Source organism: Eretmochelys imbricata, chromosome 11 (assembly GCF_965152235.1).
Source record: "Eretmochelys imbricata isolate rEreImb1 chromosome 11, rEreImb1.hap1, whole genome shotgun sequence".
Classification (NCBI taxonomy): domain Eukaryota; kingdom Metazoa; phylum Chordata; order Testudines; family Cheloniidae; genus Eretmochelys; species Eretmochelys imbricata.
In genome coordinates, this window is record NC_135582.1 from 72,004,895 (window position 1) to 72,021,527 (window position 16,633).

The 16,633-nt window shown below is 43.1% G+C and overlaps 1 protein-coding gene across 1 annotated transcript; it reads left to right on the plus strand.

The window, feature by feature from the left end:
* Nucleotides 1–2,972: 2,972 nt before the first annotated feature.
* SPP2 (secreted phosphoprotein 2) lies at nucleotides 2,973–16,378 on the plus strand. The gene is made up of 6 exons (XM_077830609.1): nucleotides 2,973–3,024; nucleotides 3,114–3,238; nucleotides 5,401–5,523; nucleotides 7,891–8,001; nucleotides 12,082–12,136; nucleotides 16,281–16,378. The coding sequence occupies exons 1-6, from the start codon at nucleotides 2,973–2,975 to the stop codon at nucleotides 16,376–16,378; spliced, it is 564 nt and encodes a 187-aa protein (XP_077686735.1).
* Nucleotides 16,379–16,633: the final 255 nt, after the last annotated feature.

The following is a 16,633-nucleotide window of genomic DNA, read 5'->3' on the forward strand; positions in this document are numbered from 1 at the left end:
AACAATCCACTTAACTTTCTATCTCCCAAACGTCATGGCAATTAGCACAGGGTAATTTATCCATTGAACAGTTCAGATACAGGTTACCACAACCTTCAAAAAGACATACATATAAACCCTAATACTATTTTACTCAAATATCTTCCTAAATGCTAATACTCCTTTTTTGATCTTTGAATCGAAGCCATAATAATAGACAAGAATTGTTTGTTTACATCACAAGACCCGAGCAAACAGCTACCCTTCTATCTCTAACCATGAAGGCTTGCATTTCAAGCTCTTTTCATTTACATATCTTCCCAACCAGCCTTTAAAGTTCGGCCCTAGGTCAGGTCAGTCTGAGTTAATTAACTCTTTCTGGCCCTGTGTCACCTTTCAATGAGATATTATATTACACTCATAACGTCACAGGGGGAAGTTCAAAACTGCCTGCCTGCAGTGTCCCGGGTACTGGAGTTAGTGCTTCTGACCTCTGTTACATGAGGGGAGTACTAACCTTTTTACATCCCTGATCTGCACTGGGTAGCAAGAGCTGGGGGGAGTTCAAACTCTTAACAGCATTGCTGTGTGCCACTCCTGTATGGCATTCTGTAACAATAATACCTAGCTCTTCCATAGCACTTTTCATCAGTAGATTTCAAAGTGCTTCACAATCCTTAGTATGGGTATCTTCATGACCCCCCAGTGAGGCTGGGCAGCTCTATTATCCCCACTGTATAGATGGGGAACTAAGGCACAGAGATGCAAAGTGACTCACCCAAGGTCATATGGTCTGCGGTGGAGCAGGGACTCATACCCAGATCTCCCAAGTGTAGCTTCATTATTAATTTGGGTTGCAAAATGCACTTGTTGCTAATAACAGGTTTGTTCTTTGGTAGCTACATAGAGATTAGTGAAGAAGATTACTGGTGACATGCAGAGACTGAGTTTTATTAATACCACAATCAATGGAAGCAAAATTACAAAAGTAGACAAACAATATGAGAATAACAGCAGAGATGGTATCCCTTATATTCACAAATCTGAGGGGCTGTGGTTCCCTTTAAAATGAGATTAAGCATGAACACTGATTCCCTTTTATGCACCTAATCCTTATCCCCACCTATTTCCGAGACCATATTTAATGAAGTCCTGGCCTCTTGTCCATATTTGTCATTCCTGCTACCCATTTTGTGGGTTCTGACAATTGTCATGAGCATTTGCTCTGCTAGAAGGTACTCTGAGCAATGCGGTTAAGGAAGTCTTTGCTGATTGGTTAAATGCCTTTGATCATGCTGACCGTGAGGTGTTGGTGGTGGGTCTACAGTGTCGCATAGGGCAGATGGAGTCCCCCTAGAGTGTTTTCTGGCCCTTTCTTTCAAGTTCCCAGAGACTGCTTCTGAGGGCTCTGTTACGTAAGGTTCTGTCTCATCACCTCACCTGCTTAAGGTGTATGTGAGGCAGCTAGAAGGATTATCCAGGCAACACAAGACCAGTGGTACTGAGGGCTGATAGAATCCACCAAGCCTTGTTTGTCCCAGCCCCCAGCAATCTAATGTAATGTTTCTCCCCCCTCATTTTTGCAGTACTTATTAAATCTGGGCTTCTGACCAGTCGGTATTCGACATGCAGCTGTCTATCAAGTTCCCTTGTGTCCTCTATGTTCAGGAAGGTTAAACGAAGACTCAGCAGCTGACAATTGTAAGAATAACCCTGCCGTTTTCAAGACCATGTCAGAAATCTTAGCCGTCAGATCTGCAAACTTATTGTGTATCGGGCACTAGCTTAATGCACAGAATAACATTCATGACAGACCCGTTACTGCAGATAGGCTTGTAAATCACTTGAGCGCCCTTGAAACTTTTACCCTCTAGCTCTCACTGAAAGTTAGGGAGACTTAAGCACCTACATTACTTAGGCACTTTAGAAAACTTTACCCAGACTTGTTGGGAGGCTTTGCTGTGGTACAGCACCAGAGCTGCCTTGGACATCTGATCATCTGAACTGAAGGACTGACTGGCACTTAATCACTTCGCTTTTGGCATGTTTGAGATCACATCCCATGAACCTCTTGATTAGCTGCCTTCTGGCAAAATAGAAGCACGAAGGCTTTAAATCATTTGTAAACTGAGCTGTCATGTGTCCAACTCCTGTTGTCTCCGATTCCACCCTGTAAACTCTTAGAGCTTGACCAAAGATCTCTAACTCTAAAAGTAGACTAAATATCCATAATTACTCTGCTGCAACTGAGATCTGCTTACTGCAGCATCAGAGGGTATCAGGGAGCTGGTTTGGGCCATATTTTCTTTGCTTAGCTTGGTTCTAGACTTGGTAAAAGTTAGAGCAGCATAGGGGCTTCTCTAGTCTGCACCAGCTGGCAGTGGTCCTTGGCAGGACTGTCTGCAGCTGATGATAGCCAGAGTGCAGCAGTGCCCTGGTCATGCCCCTGCCACCAGCAGCACATCCCTTACACCTGGGCCAGGTGCAGAGGTGGCTTAAGAATTGGCCAGACCAGCTTTACATGGACAAAAAAATCCCCATGCCAGGGGAATTCTCTGCTGCCCAAATGGGACCAGAATATGGACCCTTTGTCTCTGGAGTGGTGCAAAGGGGATGGATTAGGTCTGATCCAGTGGCTTTAAACTGAAGAGCAAAGGCTAGAAGCAAACTGTTATAACTGGACGTGGAGCTTGTTAGGAGCTGTATTTCTGATGCTCCCTGACTTCTCTGATTTGGTCACAGACCTGTGGAGAAGTATTGCAGTATCCCTGTGATGGAGAATTCCCACAAGCAGTAGAAAGCCTAACAAATATTTGCTGTTAGATCAATCCTTTCTGTTTAAAGTGCAATGTTTGTAGCTAAGCTCTGACACAGGAAGGTCAGGCGGAGTATCAAGGTTGCATTATATAAAGGCAGAGAAATATATGCTGGAAACCTGAAGGGAAGACTTTGCTGCTTAGAGGGGGAAAGTTAGGTTTTCCAGAAGAGAAACCATGAAGACCTTATTCATTTTTGTCCTTGTGATGAGTGTTTGGTCTTGTTCTGGTAAGTTCCTCTAAATAGGAAGAGCATCCATTCTTACTGGATGAATGACCAATGCTTGTTTTAATGGGCCTGTGATATGTTTGTGTCAGCGTTGCCAGTGTACGACTATGAACTGTCCATCACGGAAGAAGCTCTGCATGCCTCCATTGGAAGAGTGAATTCTAGATCACAATGGCCAGTCCTGTTTGGCGTCGTCAAGAGCTACGTTAGAGGGGTGAGTGTGGAGCTAGTCAAAAAAATGTCACTGAAACATGTTTGTGGTGGGGAAAAACCAGGAAATGTCAACCAATTTTCTTTTGGTTTGGAATGTGCTAATTTTCTTCCAAAAAAAAAAAAAAGATTTTTTTCTTGTCATTCAATCAAAATTCTTGGTTTTCAAAAACTAAAATCATGTTTTTTGGAAAACCAAAATATTGTCAGTTTTCAGCTTTTCATTTGCCTTAAAAACCGTGGGTTTTGGGGGTTTTTTGAGGGACACTTCAAGGAAAAACAATTTTTTCATAATCTTCCATGGAAAAATAATTGGCATTTTCAATCAGCTCTAGAAAAGTGCTTTCCATTTTTGGGTGCGTTGTAATGTGGCTCAGTTGAACATTTCTTGGCCAGTGTTTATAATATTTAGTAGATGCACTTGTCCTTATCACTTACGTTCACCATTCATGCAGTCTAAACATATTCAATCTGTATGTAGTATCATGGCAGCAATTCTACTTGTCATGTGTTGCTGGTCCTCGCTGCCTTCAGTGCCTACAGCTTCCTTAGAAAATTGCTTTAACAGGCTCAAGTTTCTTATGCTCAATTGTTATTCCACAAGGGACTTTTTGAAAAGCAAAAAACCAAATGTGACTGTCACACCTCTAGCCCCAGTGACATATGCTGTAACTACTGCATTTTGATATAAAATTAAGAGGCTTGCATTCCCAGACAAACCCAAAGCCCCACTGTTTCTAAACTTTAAACTTGGAATGTACCTACTCCTGCATGATGAGTGTCCCATGGTCCTGCTGGAATAAATCTAGTTTGGAAATATTGCAGGTAGCAAGGTTGGAAAAGAAGGTGCTGAAAGTGAAAGGGAGATTCACTGGGTCTGAAAAGTCAATAAGAATGAGAGGAAGAGGAGAGAAGTCCTTAATACATATAACTGCAAATGTACCCACCAGTCTTTAAAGTTTATCATGTTTCCTGCTGGATGGTACTACTCAGCACCTGTTCTGGTAATAGTATTATTGTTCGGTATTATTGAACACTTATATTGTGAGTAGTGCCTAAAGGCAACAACCAGATTTGGTCCCATGGTACGAGGCACTGTACAGACACTTTTTAAGGGTCTCACTTGGGAAATGGATTGTTATACAGCTTCTGTGACATTTATAAGCTAAAATAATGAGATGACAGACCTATACCCTAGCCAGGCATGAATAAACCATAGGGTGAATGGTAAGTTGCAATTGCAGGGGTAATGATTGAAAGAGAAAACCCGGGAAAGATTTCCTTTTAGCTCAATAGGGAGGTTTTTTTCTAAAGCAATCATCCTTGTTTTTTTTTTGGGTGCAACAGATACCTTATAAATAAGGTAGTTAACAGTAGATACAGTAAAAGCGGCAAAGAGTCCAGTGGCACCTTATAGACTAAGAGACATATTGGAGCATAAGCTTTCGTGGATGAATACCCACTTCGTCGGATGCAGGTTAACTGTAACTGATCTCTGATTCTCTAGCCTTGACAGCTCATTGTTGGTACTGTTTACAGCACACAAGGCGGAGCTGTGATTCAACAGTAGCCTTGCTGTTGGGTTGAAAGGTGCTAATGATGTGTGTGTGTGTGTGTGATTAGGGAGAGCATGTGAGTTAAAGCAGCAGTCTCACTGTTAGCCCTTAGAGCTCTGAGGTTCCTTTTGGATGGCAAAGCAGCCACACAGGAGAGCTGATGCTCGGACTCTTTCAGAGCCCATATACTCCCAGAGGAAATCTGTGAGGTACAGGGGAGCACCAGGTGTAAAACCCCAGGACTGGGGCAGGAAGGGAACTGTTTAATTAAGCAATTTGCACTGGCGAGAGACCCTAGAGAGTCACTCATGGCAGGTGCTGCTTGGGGCCATCGCACCTTACCTGAGGCTTCTGCAGGAGGAGTTGTGTGCAGCTTTTACCAACTCTGTTGAAGGAAATAAGACGTGGTGTAACTGGTTTATTTACAAAATGTCCACAAGAAAATACCCTTACCCTGTCCCTGGCATTCTGCTCCAGACGGGATACTGACTCCCAAGGCCCTGATTTCTGTCACAGTTTGGCAAAGAGGCAGTAGTACCGTGTAGTGTACACAGAGAAAAGCAACTCAAGCAGCAATCACACATGCTATTGGCCCTTCCTTCGTATACAGGTTGACCTGTTGGATAACAATGACTACAGTATAATGCTGGACTTCATTGTTCGAGAAACCACCTGCACTAAAGATTCAGAGAAGGACCTGTCCTCGTGTAACTTCAGAGTGGGACACTATGTGGTAAGCGTGCCAGGTCTCCTAGCATGGAAAACACCCTCTGTGTAATTGAACATGGCCTGGGATTCTGTCAGCTTTTGTGCTGATCATTCAAGCCCTTTGCTAAGCAAATACCTGGCTTGAAGCATTAAGTAAATGACATTTGAGGACTGGGCACTATACATAAGCTGCTGTAGACTCCTCCCTGCTCAACATGCACAGGGTGGGAGAAAGAAGTGTATTCTATGCCATGTTAGAAAGGACCAGACCAAGCCCATCTTCATTATTTTATATTGCCTCACTTAACAACACAGGTGTAGTTAAGATGTTTTTTTCACAGCAAAAAATACCCGACTGAAAAATTGCTCCTACATCTTCCTCTCCAGCATATTCATAAATTCCAAGGCCAGAAGGGACCATTGTGATCATCGAGAATGACCCCTCATGGGTAGAACCCAAGCCAGAGAACTTTCCTGAGTGAATTTCTGTTTGAACTACAGCAGGTCTTTTAGAAAAGCAGCCAGTCTTGATTTAAAAATGACCAGTGATGGAGAACCCAGCACGACCCTTGGTAAATTGTTCCAATGGTTAATTCTCCTCACGCTTAAGAGACACTTTTCTTTTCTTGTCTGAATTGATGTAGTTTCAACTTCCAGGCATTGGATGTTGTTGTATCTTTTGTCAGCTAGATTGAGGAGCCTTCTATTATCAAATGTCCATGCCCTGTGTAGGTACTTCAATGCTCAACAAGTCACCCTTAACCTTCTGATTGAGCTCCTTGAGTTTTCCAATCCTTTAATCACTCTGGTGGCTCTTTTCTGAACCCTCAACAATTCCAGAAGGGTATTGAGAAATTGGAGACAACAGAACTGGACACAGGATTCCAGTAGCAGTCATACCAGTGCCAAATATAGAGAGAATATAACCTCTCTACTCCTACTCGAGATTCCCCTGTTTATACATCCCAAGGATCACATCAACCCTTTTGGCCATGCTGTCACACTGGGAGCTCAAGTTCAGCTGACTATCCATCATGATGTTGAAGTCCTTTTTGCTTCCCAGGGTAGTCCCCCATGTAGCTGGTCTGCTACCAGGATGAGCATAATATGAAAACCAAGCTGTTTGAGGATATTTAGGATTCATTAAAAACTAATGCTTATCTGATAGTCACTCAGCCAGCTAGCCCCAGGATGGGAGCGGAAGGAAATGTGGCTTAAAGCCACCTCTGCACACAGTCTCCCACTCCTGAGCTGTGCTATATGCTGGCCTGTTTCCTGGCATAGAGTAGAGCAGTCTGAAGCACTCCCTGAATCCTCTATCAGGCAACACTCATTAACAGGCCAACTGAAGTCTATCACAGGGCCACACCCAAGTCCATTGGCAACTAGTCAGTGGATTTTATCATTTAGGGGAGTCCCTGTCCAGTGGCTGAATTTGATGCCTGTGTGTATTGCACATACTACTATGTCTGCAATTGTGTCCTTACTCAGCTCGGTCAGGTGAAGTACAGGAAAGTTCCCCAACTGAGGGAATAGGAATTTCAAACTGTCTTCTCCGCTTTGTGTCACTTACAGGCAATCCTAATAAACATGCAAAAGTATGAACATACAGTATCAAAATATCACCAGGATGGAGCTAAGGGCAACCCTGGAGTACTCCATCACCTAAAATAGCTGTTGGTTGTACTTCAGTTTGGATGAAACTGCCGCTTAATCATTACCGCCTCCAGTCTGGTGATTAAAGAAGTAATTTTAAAAAATGGGGCTACTACCAGCTCAGCACTGTATAGCTCCCCGTCTGCAACCTCAGAAAGCCAAAGGGATGAAAAGGGCCTCTGAAATGGAGATGGGCATCGAGTCTGACCGCCTGTATGACAGGCCACTAAACACCTCCCAGCCCAGCAACCAGAATTAGACCAAAACACTACAGCCTTCAGAAGACAAAACTATTGGGTGGATCAGAAGGGACCGATGTTCTCCCCACCCTGGAGGGGTTCCTTCTGTAGGGGGCTGAGGAACATTGGGGAAGCAAGTGTGAGGTACCTCACCTTAGCACTATCCATTATGCCCCTATTTGTGGTTGGGCAGAAGGCAACAGTCTCCAGGGTGAGGAGGTGATGTATTTCAGGAGCACGAAAGCCATACACACCCAGTTCAAAAATGGAAAGACTCCAGAGACTGATGACTACACTGAACTGCCACAAATAAGTTTTGCTGGAAGACCAGAACCAAAGGCTAATCCATGGTTGTGAAAAGCGTGCTCTCTCAGGTCCCTGCTTTTGGTAGCTGGCTGATGACTTGTGATTGAAACTTGTTCCCCGGGGCAGTGCCAGTAGGCTTATGCCATAGCCTCCATAGCTGAATGGGTGAACTCTATTTTGATCTATTACAGCAAACGGCCTTCTGCAGAAGTACAGTGTGGGTCTCTGAAGAGCAGATACAGAACTTGACAGTTTACTGCAGCCAGGATGGGTCCAGCTCAGAATCCTCAAGCAGTGAGGAGGTAAGCAAGCAGAAAATTTGCTTTTGCCATGCAGCTTTGTCTCAAGGAAAATTCTGCCTCTGGTGCACATAGGCTTGGCTTCCATTAACCTGAATAGGAGTTGCACATGCATATCAGAAGACACCCTGACTTCACAGATTGCTCCACTGAAACAGTGAATGACTGAGACAAATGTGGTGATCGCTTTAGGGGGGGAAACAGCCCTTCAGCACACCGCCAACAAAGAACAAGAACTGCCTCTCCCAACAGTGTTCTGTTCCCCTCTCCTGGTCTGGAACTTGGCTATTTTGTCTCAGGCATCACCCCAGATCAGCTGGGATCTTTGATCTTCCCTGATGGATACCTTGGTAGAACTTGAGTTGCAGACTTTGACACTAATTTTACATTGTCCAGCATAGTATTTGTTTGCATGATCATAAAGATGCAGATATGCAGCTCTAATAGTCAGAAACAAATATAATTTATTCACCTACACTTCTGTTTTGGTGATCATGTCATCACTAGTCCAAGCACTTCATATTATAACTAAAGCACTTTCACTTTGGGAACTGTTCCACATTCTTCTTTGGTTTTGATCCGCTTCACTCGATTCCTGGATTTGGGTAAAGGTTGATCAAAATAGCTGAGCTCCACCTGGCTCTGTTTCAAAACCATGCAAATATGCACATTTTGAAAGACTTTGATGCAAAACCAGGTTCACCTGGGTGTCAGTTTTCCCACTGATGGACAAACATATTCCTGCATTTCCAGATTGTAACAAAGCACGGAAGCAGCTGAGTTCTGGATGGCGTCATAGAATCATCGAAATGTATGGGTGGAAGGGACCTTGAGAGGTCATCTAGTCCATCCCTAAAATTTTCCTAAAATCTAATAGAAATCTTCCTTGCTGCAGATTAAACTCATTATATCTTGTCCTACCTTCAGTGAAGACAGAAAGCAATTGGTCACCATCTTCTTTATAACAGCCCTTAGCATATTTGAAGGCTATTCTCAGGTCCTCCACTCCCCACCCCCGTCTCTCTTTCTCAGTACTAAACATGACCAGTTTTTTTAACCTTTCTTCATAGGTAGACTTGGAAGGATTCGATTTTTGTTGGTAAATGTCAATTTCATTGGCTACACACAAACAGACAAAAAAATATTTCCATCAATAATAATCAAAATGTACAGATAGGCAAAGTAAGAAAAATGCTGCTTCAGAATTTCTTAGTTGTATATTTTGACATGAGATATTGGCGATTTGTGTTTAAACTATTGCAAAACTTTAACTTCTTATATCTGTCTACTGTCTTTAACCAGGTATTGTCTGATTCCCCCATAATTTCCCGGAACTGTGAAAATTTTAAAAAATAAAAATAGAAAAAATGCTTAAAAATAAACATTCAGATTATCCATAGTTTTTTTAATTTCAAACTCTGCCAAGCCTACTCATAGGCCAGGTTTTCCAAACCTCTTATCACTTTTGTTGTTTTTTGGACTCTCTCCATTTTCTCCACATCTTTTCTAAATTGTGGTGCCCAAAACTGGACACAACACTCCAGCTGAGGCCTCACCAGTACTGAATAGAGCAGTACTGGACCTAGGATGGACCTCTGTGAGACTCCACTTGAGGCATCCTCCCAGTTTGACAGTGAACCATAGATAACTACTCTTTAAGTTCTGTTCTTCAACCAGTTGTGCCACCCACCTGGCAGTAATTTCATCTAGGCCACACTATCCCTGCTTGTTTATGAGAATGTCATGTGGGACTTTGTCAAAAGCTTTATTAAAATCAAGATATATCATGTCTACTGCTTCCTGGCCATCTACTAGGCCAAAGGAAATTAGGTTGGCATGATTTGTTCTTGATAAATTCATGGTGGCTATTCCTTAGTACTCTATCAGCCCCTAGGTGCTCACAAATTGATTGTTAAATTAATCTTTGTTCAAATAACCTTCCAGGTATCAAAGTCAGGCTGATTGGATCATCTTTATTCCCCCTTTTAAAGATCGGTACTATGTTTGCTCCTCTCCAGTTCTCTGGGATCTCACCCATCCTTTGTGAATTCACAAAGATAATCACTAATGGTTCTGATTGCATTAGCTAGTTCCAGAAGTACCTTACAGTGGATTGTGTCAGGCTCTGCTGACTGAAAAAAAATCTAATTTACCTAAATATTCTGTAACCTGTTCTTTCCCTATTCTGGCTTGTGTTCCTTCCATCTTGTTAATATTAATTGTTAAGCATCTGGTCACAATTAAGCCTTTTTAGTGAAGACTGAAGCAAAACAGGCATGTAACACCTAAGGCCTCTTGATGTCCTCTATTATTTGCTGTCCTTGCCCACTTAGTAGCAGACCTACATTCTCCTTTGTCTTTCTCTTGTTCCTGTGTATTTATAGAACCTTTTCTTAGGGCTGGTCTAGACGAGGATATTAAGTTGGTACAATTACGTGGCTCAAGGATGTGAAAAATCCACACCCCGTAGTAATGCAGTTAAAACGATCTAATCCCCAGTGTAGACAGAGTTAGGTTGACGGGAGATTTCCTAGCTGTACTGCTGCAGCACTTTAAGTGTAGACAAGCCCTTATTATCTTTTATGTCCCTTTCCGGGTATAACTGATTCTGCAACTTGCTTTTCTGATTTTGTACCTGATTTTGTTACATTTGGTGTTTGAACATTTTGCACCACTCTGTTTCTTGTTAATTGCCATGGTGTTTAAGGTTGTGCCCAATAATTATGTTCAGAAATGAAGTTTTCATTTCAGGCAAAAGCTTATAGTGCCAGAGTATGGGGACAACTTGTGCCATTGGTTAAATGCTAGAGCTCAATGAATAACTTGTAGCAAATAAGATTCAAACTTCAGCATCTTTGATTTGTCAGAGTAGCTTGTGACTTTCTTGTGTTTAGTCCCTATTCCAAACTGTTCAGAGAATACATTCTAGGAATTCATGATCTGTAGCATGGAAGCAGTGCAGTTTGAGTGTTTAAAATTCAAGCTATGTGGGTATATTTGGAGCATTGATTCTGTTTCCTGACTAACATGACTCCTACAATGGGGTTTCAGTGGAAATACTCACTTTTTGGAGTAGAGTCATTTTGGTGAATACTCTTTAACAGTCATTTAAAATTGCTGATTGCTGCCATTATTTCTGTCAGGAAACAGTTGCTATAGTATTTATGGAGCATAAAAGCCAAAGGCAAGTGATGCCAGAGAAAAAGGAAATAAGTTTCTTTCTGCAAAAGGTGCCCTGTAAATCTGCCTTTGGAGGTTATGGTTTAGATCAGGAGTTCCCAGCCCGGCATGTTGTGAATAGGTGTTGGGAGTGGGATGAGGGGGCACATCCGCCCTTCCCTTCCCTGTCACAGTACAAAAGCTAGCTTAGACAAACAAGGCTGAGGCAGCCTTGCCATGGATTGACTGAAGGGCCAGTCCTGGCACCAGTGAATTTAGTTAGAACCACAAAGCACTTGTCTCTGCAGCAACACGAGAGGGGAGAATTCCTGCTTGCTTGTGGGTCGGGTTGATTGGAAGTGTCGCAGAGCATCAGAGAAGCTGCTTGCTGGAACGGAGAATTTCTATGGTCATATGTTTGTTACCATAAATGGCCTGGGGACCAGTCATCTTCCAACAAAATTCCCATTGACTTCAGGGGGGCAAGATCAGGCTCGTGGCCATGTGATGCTACTGGCAGGCAGGGACAGAGTGACTTTGGTATAAACTGTAAAGGCTTCTAGAAAACCCCAAAGGCTCCAAACCAAAGTCCCTAATCTCATTGGTTTCAGAGGCTCTAATTAACAAGGGGATACCTTTGAAAAGCTCCTCTTGATTTGGGGAGGGGGGGAGCCTTTATTTCCAGGGTCCTATTTTAAAGGTGATTTCCCTGCATGCCAGTCAGGGCTAGCAAGCCAGTTTCCTCTTGGACTGGCTGTCCCCTTTCTGGTACTTATATTTCCCTAGGCTGGTTCAGTGGTGTTTTTCCCAAACAGAGTAACTTTAAACAAGATAAAATCATTGCAAATCCAAAAGGCTGCCTTTGACTGTGGCTTACTCTGACAGCTTGGTATATATGCCTTTGAAAGATTTCTTTATTTTTAGATGATGTTCATGGAAATCATGGCCCCAGATAGAAGGGGTGACAGTCGCAATGAAGGTAAGTAATCTGGGTGATTGACTCTTTGTCACTCAGAGCTTTGATGCATATCGTTGGCAGCCTAACAGACAAGATTTTCATAGATTCATAGATATTAAGGTCAGAAGGGACCATTATGATCATTTATTCTAACCTCCTGCACAATGCAGGCCACAGAATCTCACCCACCCTCTCCTGCAATAAACCTCTCACCTATGTCTGAGCTATTGAAGTCCTCAAATCATGGTTTCTCTTACCCTCTCAACTACCATATAGCCACCCTAACCTTAGCGTAGGTGCTTTGAATTCTCGATATACTCTTGAGGTAGTGAGGCTTGGGTGAATACTCTGATTGGAATGGGGTAAAAAAACCCTGACTTACTGATCCAAGGTGAGAGTGAGACAGGGAAGCATAACTTGAGGGAGTGGCCAATGTGGAATGATAGCGATGCAACCAGGTGAAGGACCAGACTATCACTAGTTTTCACAGGGATGGGAGGACATGTAATTCTGAGAGCGTGGAGAGGGGAGCTGTCAAGGTTCCTTCCCCACTCTGAACTCTAGGGTACAGACGTGGGGACCTGCATGAAAGACCCCCGAAGCTTATTCTTACCAGCTTAGGTTAAAAGCTGCCGCCACCAAAGTGTTACACAAAGAACAGGGGAAGTGCCCACTTGGAAACATCTCCCCTCCAAAATATCCCCCCAAGCACTACACCCCCTTTCCTGGCGAAGGCTTGATAAAAATCCTCTCCAATTTGCATAGGTGAACACAGACCCAAACCCTTGAATCTTAAAAACAATGAAAAAGCAATCAGGTTCTTAAAAGAAGAATATTAATTAAAGAAAAAGTAAAAGAATCACCTCTGTAAAATCAGGACGGTAAATACCTTACAGGGTAATTAGATTCAAAACATAGAGAATTCCTCTAGGCAAAACCTTAAGTTACAAAAAGACACAAAAACAGGAATATCCATTCCATTCAGCACAGCTTATTTTATCAGCCATTTAAACAAAACAGAATCTAATGCATATCTAACTAGATTGCTTACTAACTCTTTACAGGAGTTCTGACCTGCATTCCTGCTCTGGTTCTGGCAAAAACAACACACAGACAGAGCCTTTGTTGCCCCCCCTCCAGCGTTGAAAGTAACTTGTCTCCTCATTGGTCATTTTGGGTCAGGTGCCAGCGAGGTTATCTTAGCTTCTGAACCCTTTACAGGTGAAAGGACTTTGTCTCTGGCCAGGAGGGATTTTATAGCACTGTATACAGAAAGGTGGTGACCCGTCCCTTTATATTTATGAGAGGAGCAGTCTGCAATCTCAAGCAGTGGTGACACTTGCATTCTTCCTGTGCCCACCAGCACAATCTTCTTCCAAGCTTCCCCTGGGCAGGTCTTCTGTTACCCTGGAATTGAGCAAGGAATGGATTTTTTTTTTTTTTGGTTCAGTGGCTGAACGGGGTGGGGCAGGAAAGCTTGCTTTCAAACTGAAGCTGAATTTTTTTCAGGGTTTTCTTGACAAAATAAAAACAACAGAAAACTTCCTTCAGGTAGAATGACACAGTTTGAATGTTGTTTCAGCTTGACAATTCTGGAATAGAATGTTGATTTAAGCTTTTCAAAATTGGTTTTGGGCTGAAACTATTTGCCCAATTTGAGCTGAATTCATGAATAGCATTTTTGGGTGAATTTACTCTTTGCCCAAAACACTGCTAGGCCAATGTTTAATAGCATGGTGTATAGATCTCTCCATATGAGGAGAGATTAAAAAGACTGGCACTGTTCAGCTTAGAAAAGAGACGACTAAGGGAGGTTATGATAGAGGTCTATGAAGTCTTGACTGGTGTAGAGAAAGTGAAGAGAGATGTGTTATTTACCCGGTCACATAACACAAGAACTAGGGGTCACCTAATGACATTAACAGGCAGCAGGCTAAAATAAACAAAAGAAAATACTTCCTCACACAACACAGTCAAACCTGTGACAGCCAAAAATATAAATGGGTTCAAAATAGAATTAGATAAGTTCATGGAGGATAGGTCATCAATGGCTATTATCCAAGATAGTCAGGGAAGCAACCCCATGCCCTGGGTGCCCCTAAACCTCAGACTGCCAGAAGCTGGGACTGGACGACAGGGGATGGATCAGATGATAATTGTCCTGTTCTGTTCATTCCCTCTGAAGCACCTGGCACTGGCCACTGTCAGAGACAGGCTACTGGGCTGGAGGGACCATTGACCTGGCCCAGGATGTCCCACAGAGCTATCCTGTAGCTCTTCCTGCCAATGCTAGAGCTAGTGCAGGAGGCAATCAGCACCCCAGCTGGAGGCATGCTGCATGTGGAGGCTATGTTGAGGCAGAACCTCTAGGTGCATTGGAACAACAGCTGCACCTGGCAAGAGTGACATGTGCTCCCAGCTCTGCTGCTTGTCCACGAGCCTATGCAGAAAGGGCTGGGCCATTAGCACATCCCCACTGCTCCATTTGAACATCTAATTAGTGCTCTTGGCATCATGGAAACTCTTCCTTTGTGCTCAGGGTTGAAGCAGGGACTCTAGCTGTTCCTTGCAAAAGTGTGTATAGTGGGGGATTAGGAAAGGACTCCATACCTCCCACCCCACCCTTCATAGCCATACAAGTTGTCATAAATATAAAGGGAAGGGTAACCACCTTTCTGTATACAGAACTATAAAATCCCTCCTGGCCAGAGACAAAACCCTTTCACCTGTAAAGGGTTAAGAAGCTAAGATAACCTCACTGGCACCTGACCAAAATGACCAATGAGGAGACAAGATACTTTCAAAGCTGGGGTGGGGGAAGACAAAGGGTCTGTCTGTGTGTGTGATGCTTTTGCCAGGACCAGGTCAGGAATGCTCTTCAGAACTTCTGTCAAGTTAGTAAGTAATCTAGCTAGAAATGCATTAGATTTCCTTTTGTTAAATGGCTGGTAAAATAGCTGTGCTGAATGGAATGGATATTCCTGTTTTTGTGTCTTTTTGTAACTTAAGGTTTTGACTAGAGGGATTCTCTATGTTTTGAATCTGATTAACCTGTAAGGTATTTACCATCCTGATTTTACAGACGTGATTCTTTTTACTTTTTCTTTAATTAAAATTCTTCTTTTAAGAACCTGATTGCTTTTTCATTGTTCTTAAAATTCAAGAGTTTGGGTCGGTGTTCACCTATGCAAATTGGTGAGGATTTTTATCAAGCCTTCCCCAGGAAAGGGGGTGTAGGGCTTGGGGGGATATTTTGGGTGGAAGACGTCTCCAAGTGGGCTCTTTCCCTGTTCTTTAACACGCAGTTCCCCACATCTGTACCCTAGAGTTCAGAGTGGGGAAAGAACCTTGACACAAGTTCATATAGAGCAGCTGTCATTGTTGCATAAGGCTTTGGATGCAGCTGCAGAGATCTCTATTTTGAGGAAGATGGGGCTCTAGACTGCAGGAGGCAGATCAGGCAGTGGCAGGCTGTGGCTTACAGCAGGCTTTTGTTGCTCTTCTGTGTTCAGGGAATAGTTGTGCTGTATAAAGGGCCAGATTCCAGCTCCATGTTTAAATACTTGTGTCAGTAAAGTCAGTCCTTAGAAGAGAGAATGTTTAGTAGAGGGCTGAAATTCTTTAGTTGCACAAGATTTAATCTTGAACAGAACACAGCCCTTTGGCTCAAAGCAGCCCCATGACAAAATGGGATCTTGTCCCAGATTTCCTTGATGGAGACCTTTTGAGGTGGTAACGGTTCTTCCTCATCATCTTCAAAGTTTGGATCCCAGCTCCGCAGCTGGGAGCTGATCCTCTTTTTGGAACATCAGTGTAAAATGGAAATACAGTGATGCTCCAGCAATTCAGAGCCACCATGGAGAGATTACGCATACTCATGGCTATGTTCAGAACATATATACCCCAGCATAGACCGATGGCTCATGTTGGTGAACATCATGATTTTCCCATAAAGGAAATCCTGACTTCTGCTTAGCCTCATTCAGTATTTACCTCAAGTCTGTACATCATGATGTTCACCTCATCAGAAGTCAGTATGTGCTTTTTCAATATGGGGTTGGACCCTGTCTAACCCTTACTCCAATGCTTTGGGAGAATGTCCTGCTCAAACCATTCATGAGAATGCTGAAGGGACCCACTAACATTTCATATTCTTTTCCAAAAGCTAAACTTGCTCCTGAGGCCTTCTCTGCAGGGAGAAGACACCAGAGCTATAAAGCTCAGCGCAAATCCAGTAAAACAAACTCCTATGCATTGGAATAACCCCACTCAGGTAAATACACTTTCTTGAATGTGCCTTCTATCAAGGTATATCCTGGAACTTCGGAATCTGATTGCTTAGAATAAATGACCTCCTGAGAATATAGGAATCCATAAACTGTGACTTGGCTACTAGTGTGCTGGAAGCCAGCCTGTCCTGGGAATTTAGGGTATGTTTACACAACAAGCAGTAGCTCACGGCAATGAGGCACAGAGCCAGGGGCTACAGACTTGAGCTCATGCTATGGCACTGAACAT

Bases quoted from the DNA above. Each gene is read 5' to 3' on its own strand.
- SPP2 (XM_077830609.1), top strand. From the start codon at position 2,973: ATGAAGACCTTATTCATTTTTGTCCTTGTGATGAGTGTTTGGTCTTGT. The intron at 8,002-12,081 runs GTAAGCAAGCAG...CTTTATTTTTAG, and splicing joins AATCCTCAAGCAGTGAGGAG to ATGATGTTCATGGAAATCAT. The intron at 12,137-16,280 runs GTAAGTAATCTG...CTTTTCCAAAAG, and splicing joins GGGTGACAGTCGCAATGAAG to CTAAACTTGCTCCTGAGGCC.